Genomic DNA, 9,781 nt, shown 5'->3' on the forward strand with positions numbered 1-9,781 from the left:
TTGGAGGGGTATTTGGCCACACAGTCATAGGTGTATAAGGAGTATAGTAAAGGGACTGGGAACACAGCTTTGTGGGGCACCGGTGTTGACGATAATCGTAGAGGAAGTGTTGTTGCCTATCCTTACTGACTGTGGTCTGTGGGTTAGGAAGTCTAGGATCCAGTCACAGAGGGAAGAGCCGAGGCCCAGGCCACGGAGTTTGGAGATGAGTCTCATAAAAATAATGGTGTTGAAGGCTGAGCTGTAGTCAATAAATAGGAGTCTGACATAATTGTCTTTGTTATCCAGGTGTTCCAGGATTGAGTCAGAGAGATGGCATCTGCTGTGGACCTGCTGTGCCAAAAGGCAAACTGCAGTCTATCCAGGCAATCTGGGAGGCTGGAGTTGATTTGTGCCATGACTAACCTTTTGAAGCACTCCATGATGATGAATGTCAGAGCCACTGGGCAATAGTCATTAAGGCATACTGCCTGACTTTTCTTTGGTACAGGGATAATGGTTGTCTTCCAGAAGCAGATAGGGACCTCAGATTTTTGTAAGGAGAGATTAAAGATGCCTGAGAATACCCCCACTTGCTGGACCACGCAGGATCTGAGTGCTCGTCCGGGGTACCCCATCCGGGCCAGCCGCTTTCCATGGGTTGACTTCCGAGAAGGCCGATCTGACAACAGCGATGGTGACCTCGGATACAGGTTTGGCTGAGGCTTGTGGGACAGAAGGCGTGCGCATACTGACCTCTTGCTCAAAACGGGTATAGAATGCATTGTGCTCATGGGGAGGGGTGCATTAGTGCTGGCAATTCTACATGCCTTCATCTTGTAGTCTGTTACATCTTGCTGACCTTGCCATAGTCGGTGGGACTCCGTGTGGGTTGAGGGTAACAAACTAATTTCAGGCAGAAGTTTTACAGAAGACCAAGGATTCTGCGCTATCAATCTAGTTTGAATTGACATTCAGGTCCCAGATGTGTAAGAACAGCTTTGAACTCAGTGTGTTGAGCACTTTAGAGCACTAAGCTATAGTGACAAAAGCAAAGAAGTAACAATTTAAAGCAGAAATACAAACTACAGAAAAATGTTTGGTAAACAAAATCCTTTCAAAGAAAGATTACCATTTGCCTCATCCAAATACATTCCATTTGATGAAAAGTTTCCCAAAGTTGCTTTCACTTTTCTGTCATTAACATTGTTCCAAAGGTGATGTGTTTTACATAAACTGCAGACAACTACAGATAGTTGCTCTGTTAAGTGCATTAAAGAGCTCCAAAAATCTCATTGAATCCAGTGTGCACCTGAATGCTCAAAAAGTTATTTGAATCAATGTTAATATGTCTCAATGTAGATGTATAAAAAAGTTTTCTTTGTAGTCTTAAATAACATCTTGGTATGCCTTTTAAATAAACGCACACACATATCAGAAGCAAAATCCAGAACAAATGGACCGTGACATTAATACACTTACTTTTTCCAAGTCATTTCATTATGTTTGCTCATGAAAAATTAATTAGGGTTGACTTTTAAATGAGAGTTTTACAAACATGATTTGGCGGAGAACAGACAAGCTGCAAGAAAATGAACAAATCTCGCTTGCTCTGGTTACTTGATGGTAAATTCGTGTCATTAATCATTTCTGCGTCTTTTATTCCAGTTCAAATGTTAAACCGTGTCTGATGTAAGCACAATCCTCAAGTTACAGCTCTGAAGAGTGGTCATATTATTAAAATTGATGGGTCCAAACATTTACCATCAGGTCAAAAACATTCAATAAGAAGGATAGAGACAACTTGTTTTTATCATTCGGCGTCATTGTGGGCTATACTGCTTCATGTCCTGTGTGCGCTGGAATATTCCAGATTAATATGCGCATTGTTTCGTGTCAAAGGATGCGAAAATATTTAACTTTAGCAGATAAGTAACGTGCGGCTGGAAAGTAACACCATTTGCTATTTTAAAAGTAAGGATTATTTTAAAGTGATAATTTAAACGCGTAAAGCGTGGTATACCGTTCAGGCACCCACTACTCATACATACGTACTTAAAGCTCTTGCACACCAACTCACACCGATTTGCTTTCCGTTACACGCATCAAGCTCCGCATATTTCATACGCAGCGTCCTTATACTCCCCTGTCTCGTGTACACACCGAGGCAAGGTGGGTTATGTCAGATAATTTTTAGTCCAAAACGATGCATTAGAGTCTCAACCTCAATTTCAATTTGGTTCCAAGGCTTACATTTTATTTTTTTCAAACACACTTTGGAACCCGTGCACCAAAAGCTATAGATGTGCAGATCAGTTTCTTTCCTGTTAACCAATCCGAGTAAATCTAGCCCACTGGCCGTTAGTACCCATAAAAAAGTCTTGAATCTTCTTGGAAACCAAGTCTTATTGTCCAGTTAAACAGAACTGTACCGCCAATCCGCAGTGCAGAGTGCTGTGGCTGTTAGATGTGCGTCCGCTTGTGTTAACACTTAGGTTGCTTTTTCCTCACCATCTTCGAATGGGACTGCTGCTGAAATCTGTCCTTTTATATCTTTTGTTGTAAACTTGAGGCTGAATTTATGAATGTTACATCGTCCTGAATAGATTATTAAATGAGCTGCTTTATCCAGTGCCGGGTCAGTGAAGCTAACACTTTACTCTGTCACCAAAAGCTAACAGTCGGATTTTGATTTGATATGCATCCTCTTGGCCAGATTTTTTTTGTCACATTTTAAATTAGCCGCCGCTGTTAATAATTCGCACTGTAGTGAGGTGGCACCAACCTGCGTGTAGATAACTTGGCGGTATTGATCTATTGAGTAAAGTTGTCCTTTCATTCCATGCTGCACTCTGCGACCATTTATATGTCTATTTGAAATCCCCAGAGAGAAAGCGGGTCATTAGAGATCATTTTGGTTCTTAGTTAAGAACCATTAGTTTACGGCAGCCTTGAGTTTCGACATGAAATGACTCATTCGGTGGTCCCCTGTGGGACTCATTTCTGTTTGTTATGAATTATTTGTAGACTTCCCCCTACTATTAAAATTAGCCTCGTCGTGCGTGAAGTCTGCGCAGATGGCGTGCTGGCATTTTTTTGCGTTGTTAGTAGCATTCTCTCCTAACCAATTCTCTTCCCATTTTATATGTTGGAGAGAACCATGCCCATTCTACTGGCGACTACAGGATGAAAGCTTGTCGTTCAGATCACAGGCATGCATCTCGCAATGAGATCATTTGTGTTATAAATATCCCCGTGCCCGCAGTAGCTTTTGCATGGATATCCCTGGCGAACACTCCACACACGGCGGCCGGTGCATGGAGCAACGGATCAGCAGCATGCGGGCACTGTCCTAGCAGCCAGCACTCCAGAGAGATCCGCTGGAAGAATGCGCCTTCACTGCCTCGTCCTCCTTTTCCTCAATCACACCGTCCGCTTCTCTTCTGAGCCGAGCGAGCAGGTAGCGTCCGCACAGCTACTTCGGGGTACAACAAACGGGAGCTCCTCAGCCATGCAGAGCCGTAGATCACTGAGGAACATGTACCAGTGGAATAGGTCTGGGCCGCGCACTGGAAGACTTTATTGTAGAGTTGGAATTGGTTTTCATTTGCAGATTCAGCCTGATGGCAAAGTCAGTGGCTCGCATGAAGCCAATCTGTTCAGTAAGTGTCTATTCTAAATAAGTTCACGTTACAAATGACAGACCCTATTAAATAAACACACTCAATCATTAATAACACAATATGGTCTCTGACTAGCATTTTCTATGGGAAAATAACTCCAGAACTTATGTGTGCATGCGGTGTATCCAAACGCACCTTCTAGTTGCCATCAACTATATTACATATTTGCATGATTGCTTTGTTACAAGTGAATTGATTTGAGTAGGAAGGAACTGCGCATTTTAAGTTATAATAGGACCTATCTATTTAACGTTTGCTCTAACTAAAGTGATAACGAGCTGGATATTAACCAAGCTACATTGGGAATTAATGTATTTGCAGTCGATATACTAAATGTTAAGATGATTCGGAATCGTTTTTTTAAAAATATTGTAAGATAAACCAAACATATAACATTGACAGAGTGAATCAGTAATGTCCTGTAGTACAGTGTAACTTCATCATCCCTGTTAGCCAATTCCCACATAACTGGAAACGGCGTTTGTTTTGCAAAGTTATTTTTGTTAGGAAGATCGATTTTGTGATGAGTGTTTCCGGGGTCAGGTTGTCTGCCCTATGTTTCATTGTGTGGCCATGTTAAACTGCTAAGTATGTCGGTAACAGGTGCAGGCTGTAGGGAACTGAGTGCTTGGAGTTATTGGGTTAGTGAACGGCGGGGTTGTTTTGGCCCGCGCTTGTTACAGCAATACGTGGACTGGCAAATTCCGTATTGCCAGGGAATAACTGAAGACAATCCGAATTTATGATTTTTTAAAAAAGTTTGAAAAGCAGAAATCTTAGACTAGTTGTTACTGATAGGAAAGTTTTATATTGACGATGCCACTAGTCATTTAAAAAGATTATTTAAAAGAACTTAAACTTTGGTTTCGGACATCTGTCAGATTGCCCAATCTGTAATTTTAGCATGTAATAGTAATAGTATAAAAAGATAATCCATGGCAAAATAATACAGAACAATGAAACAATGTGTTTTCATTTCACCCCATTCTTTAAACTTTAAGTTACAAAGCCAATGCTCCTTGCTTACTCCAAAAACCAATTTCAGATTGAATCCAATTTAAGGTCCCGACAAAAGAAACAAACAAGATCCAAGCTGACAAGAAAAGACATCTTGGGCTTGATCCGGCGCTTGATCTTAAACCAAAAGGATGAAATGACATTGTATATTATAATAAGCAAGTGATTTGCATATTGTTACAACTTTAAATACTTACAAGTCTACTAACTCCATGGGCCCTCCCACTCCGCAGAGTGTGATAGAAAGAGTTTTAAGCGAAGGAAAGCTGTAGATGTGGTCAGTAGGGGCAGTCGCCAGCGAGCATATTTTACAAATCAGGCAACACATCTTATTGTGAAATTTCCCTTGCAGGTATTTTGGAAATATTCGCCGTGTCTCAGGGGATAGTGGGAATTCGAGGAATTTTTAGTAACCGATTCTTAGCGATGAATAAAAAGGGGAGACTCTACGCCACTGTGAGTATGATTTGATGTTGGGGAGGCATTTTTTCAAAAGATTCCACAGTGCAAAAGGAAAAGTATCAATGTTGAATGTGAATGTGTATCAAAGCGTCCGGCCGTCCATTCAAATCAATGGTGAAAAGTGACCTTTATTAATTATGACATGGGCTTAACTTACTGGGCGTGGTCAACGCGGCCTCTATTTTCACACCCAATTCTCTCACACTTCCGTGCAGTCCCATCATAAACCATCTAAAAGTACCCGGTTAGAAGAATTACAGTCAGTATTTTTTTTGAAGACGACAAGCGAAGTGCTTCCTACAATGATCCCCCCAAACCCCCCACAGTAAGCATATCTTTGTCAAATAATCGAGATTTGTCCCAATGCCACTTGACACAAGTGCACTCAAACCGCACCTCCCCCAGAAAAAAAAGCATATATTATTACAGATGCCTCGTGTTTGGAAGAAAGCGAACCCTCCTTGGCATTTTTTTCTTTTTGGGACGGAGATCAAATCTATATTATCTTCGACAACTCGAAACCAAGACTTGAACGGGACTCGGGGACACACAGCAGGTTTTCAAAACGGCATCCTTACAGAAAATCATTATTAATTGCCCAAGAACAAAAACGAGACGTGGGGGTTGAAAACCGCGCGGCAACAAATAAATACATCGATTAGTTTACACGGTTAAATAAAAATGTATCCAAATTGTGCCGCTGTGCTCATTCAAAATGCGATAATCCAAAAGACTGATCACGTTGCAGAAACCACAATTTCTTAAGCAAAATGAAACATTTTGATACATACACTATTTTAAATAGCACTACGAATACACGGACTCAATAGCTGGTTACAGAGCGAATATGTTTCAATCGCTGCGAAAATAATGACTGCCACACGTAGATTGAGTTTTAAATTTAAATTATGGTCGAATTTTGCTTTTGCATCGCTCTGAATCTTTTAGAACTAGACAATAAACCAGCGTATTTGCGAGTGAGGGTTTGAACAAAAGAAAGGACACCAGATAAAAAAGAATCACTGGATATTAGGTGGAATTCCAAGCATACACATTGACATTTGACATAAATTGCCTTCTATTGGTGTTACTGAAATTAATGCTAAATGGCATGTGACTGCGTACTAGTCATGGTTGGGTGAAGTTCTGTGATTTGCTTAATAAGTTTTGGGAGTCCAGAGAGAATCCTGCGCCCGTCAGTCAGTGTGGCGCTTTGATAGAACTCAATCCACTTTCCTCCGGAATGAGATAAAAGTCAATGGTACAAATAATTCTGCAATCCTGCCAAACCAATTCGCATATTAAATTGTAACACTGCTCCAGCACTTCTTGTTCTTATCTTGACAAGTCGCCTGACATCAGTCTCTTTTATTCCCCCTCAAGATACAGATGGCAACGTCATTAAATCAGTGAGTTCGAAGGATATTATATTCCAGCATTTTATGCGTACTAGCAATTATCAACCGCTGCACAGAGGAGATTTTCCTTTAATTCCTCAGGAGGATTTGACATATTTGGAAATATTGCCATTTTTTTGTTCACGGTAATTGCTAATTTGACTGCACTGAGCGTGAAAATCGGACTTGCCACACAACAATGATTTCTTACAGATTCCTTTTTTAAAAACCTCTCTAATTTTGACCCACAATGGCGAAAACACAGTCTGCCCAATGTCATCTAAATTCCGAAAACGCATTTTGGCATGTTTCAAAGCCAATGCCATAAATAGAAAATAGCAGACCATTGTTTATTTTTTTAAATCTAGCTTATTGGGATTTCATTACCAATTTTGAGAGCTTCAAAGCAAGGCTGAGACAGGTGCACCAGGAGGTTAGATAGATGCAATTTCTGATAGTTGTCAAAATGTTCTAAGATTACAAAAGGGCCACTGTCGCCGCGACTGAGACGGCGTTCCAAGATCATTCTCAGATTGATATCAGGACAATGCCCAATATTGCAGCATCTGGTCAAAATTCATTCCGCACTAAATATAATTTTAAAAGAATTACATAAATTGAACATGCCCCAATGAAGTTGCCTCAACAGTTTCACCGGCGGTTTGTGAAGAACTGGACACAATTGACTTACCGAATGTCAGTTATTAGTTTCCCACAGTTTCAGTTTTGAAGTTCTTAGTCTCTCGATGATCTATTTACTGATCTGCCCGACTCCAAAGTAACCAAGTGCCCTTGGGGCAAACTACGGTTATATTTATTAAGTTGATGTGGAATCGATTAGTTTGCCCCAATATAACACAATACTGCGCCCTCAATACACTGATATGGCGTTTGAATAACATTGGTATACAGTGCAATGGCATATATAATACGCTGGAATATACAATGACGCATGCATGAATTTCAACTTCCTCCCTTTGTAAAATAAAAAAAAGTTTTTGGCATTTACGACATTGATTAACAAATTGTTACATTAATATTCATTGTCGAGACAGTTTAAAATCACCAGGAAGTCTTCTACAGCTTTTCTTGGTTACAACTAACCATCCACCTATACTGGAGATGATGGACACGCACTAATTAATGTAGGAAGCTTTCTCATAGACCGAAATCTGCGTATTTTTTAAATGATAAGTTATTTACATTTTTTTCTTAGTAAACAATGTTCCTTTATTCACTCAAGGGAAGTGAGCTTCGCCAGCATGTGTTGCCCATCCCTCATTGCCCTTGAGAGTGTGGCGGTGGGTTGCCTTCTTGAACCGCTGCAAGTCCATGTTGATAGATTCACTAACGATTTGCAGGAATGGGACTGGCCGCGGAATCTCCTGTTAGCATATTCAAACTTTCTGATAGTTTTCTACCAGAGAACGTTTCCCATAGAAACGGAACCATCCGAAGAGATGGATGAAGATTTTGCCAGTTTGCAGATCTAAAGCAGCAAGCTGGAATCCACTCTTGAGCTGAACCATGTAGATATATAATACCGACCCAAAACGTAAGGATGTTTGAATAGAATGCTCAATATGTAAATAGGAAATGTTCGATGAATTGATTGATTGCTTCCCTTGGTTGCGAGTTGGCTTGGTCCCCATTGTTCCCTGGCTCTGTGTCCACACAGTTTGCAGTATCTGTATATACCCTCTGGCCAGTCACCGACTGCTAACCGCACGCTCCATTTCTTCAAAGGACCCAACGTCTAGCAGGCGACAACCTTGACCTGTCTCATTGCTCCTAGGACGGGGTGTACCTCAATTCCTAGAACATTTTTGATCTCTAAGAGCATGAAACAGATCAACCATCGAAATAAAAGCAAAATACCGCAAGTGCTGGAAGTCTGAAACAAAATCCGGAAATATTCAGGCAGTCAGGCAACGTCTAAGAGAAAATCCCAGTTGGACCTTCAGGTCGTTTCAGCTTTTCCTGTTCTTATTTCAAAGACTCAAAGGCCATTCGAAGATTGTCTTCACTTCCAGTGAGCATAAATATGGATTTTTGGCAAATCAGGATAAACAGATGAGGGAGAAAGGTATAGAATGATGTGTTGATGGGACTGGATGAAGAAAGATGTGAGGAAGCTGACACGAAGCAATGAACATTGATATGGAGCAATTGGGCCAGTGGCCGGTTTCTGTACTTTCAAAGTAATTCTATGTAAACGTTGTCACTATATTCTTGATATCTTTGATAAAAGTAAAATATTAATTTTGTTTTTTGCTTCTCTTATAGACCAAGTTTACAAATGAATGCATTTTCAAGGAGAGGTACCAAGAAAACAGTTACAACACTTATGCCTCGGCCACTTACAAAAGCCACAACAGCAGCCGAGAGTGGTATGTGGCTTTAAATAAACGCGGTAAAGTTAAAATGGGGAGCAGCCCTCGGGTGAAACCTCAGCACATTTCTACACATTTCCTTCCAAGGTTCAAACAGTCTGAGAAAGAAAAGACGTTCAAAATTACCAGAAAGGTCCCCGAAAGGAAAGCGGCGCCCAAACCCCCCAAGCCGCCTCCTTCACCAAGCGTCCGCAAGAAGTGCACAACTGTTGTCAGATATCGCCCCAAATTTCGTTTTGGATAGCAGCGAATGGATTTAACTCTGGTTCGGGGGGCAGTGATTTTGTTGCAAAGGAGCTGCGGTACATTGGGGAACCACAGGGAGACGAGAGTGTCTGCTTCCCCAGACAAGCCATCCCACATACCCATACCCGGCGCGCAGCACTGGCAGTGTGGGCGAGAGGTCTGACAGTATTGTAAATGGATGCTGTATCAGCATTGGAAGTGAGAAACTGTACGGGTATAATACAAACATCAGAATGTTTGTTGGGAGAATCTATGTTGGCTTGGTTTCAAGCGGTTCTTTTATTGATATAAATATGCATTCATTTTCATTGGAAAATCGGTTTTATTAAGTGTAGTTCTGAGGGAGAAGTGTGCTTATTTAACGTTTGGTAAAGGAAGCAAACAAGTTTTTGCCCAGGGCAGAAAAGTTGAATGTTTTGAAAAATGTTGCATCCGTCTTTATTTTGAAAGGAAACATCTTTCCCAGAAATGTGCCATTGTTTTCCTAAGAACAAACAAGGGATTGTTCATCCCCCCACTCTAAAATAGATAGGCATCACTGGTGTGCGATAACGTGTATTTAATTCTGCTTGGGGAGCACATGCAACAGTTTGTTGCTGGAGTG

The 9,781-nt window shown here is 41.0% G+C and overlaps 1 protein-coding gene across 1 annotated transcript; it reads left to right on the forward strand.

Annotated features, from left to right (window-relative positions):
- The first annotated feature begins 673 nt into the window (after nt 1-673).
- LOC144488124 (fibroblast growth factor 5-like) lies at nt 674-9,175 on the forward strand. Its single transcript, XM_078206147.1, has 5 exons — nt 674-751; nt 3,336-3,439; nt 3,505-3,641; nt 5,032-5,135; nt 8,825-9,175. Exons 1-5 carry the CDS (start codon nt 674-676, stop codon nt 9,173-9,175), a joined length of 774 nt encoding a protein of 257 aa, XP_078062273.1.
- The last annotated feature ends 606 nt before the right edge of the window (nt 9,176-9,781 follow it).

Source organism: Mustelus asterias, unplaced genomic scaffold (genome assembly GCF_964213995.1).
Source record: "Mustelus asterias unplaced genomic scaffold, sMusAst1.hap1.1 HAP1_SCAFFOLD_1308, whole genome shotgun sequence".
Taxonomy (NCBI): Eukaryota; Metazoa; Chordata; class Chondrichthyes; order Carcharhiniformes; family Triakidae; genus Mustelus; species Mustelus asterias.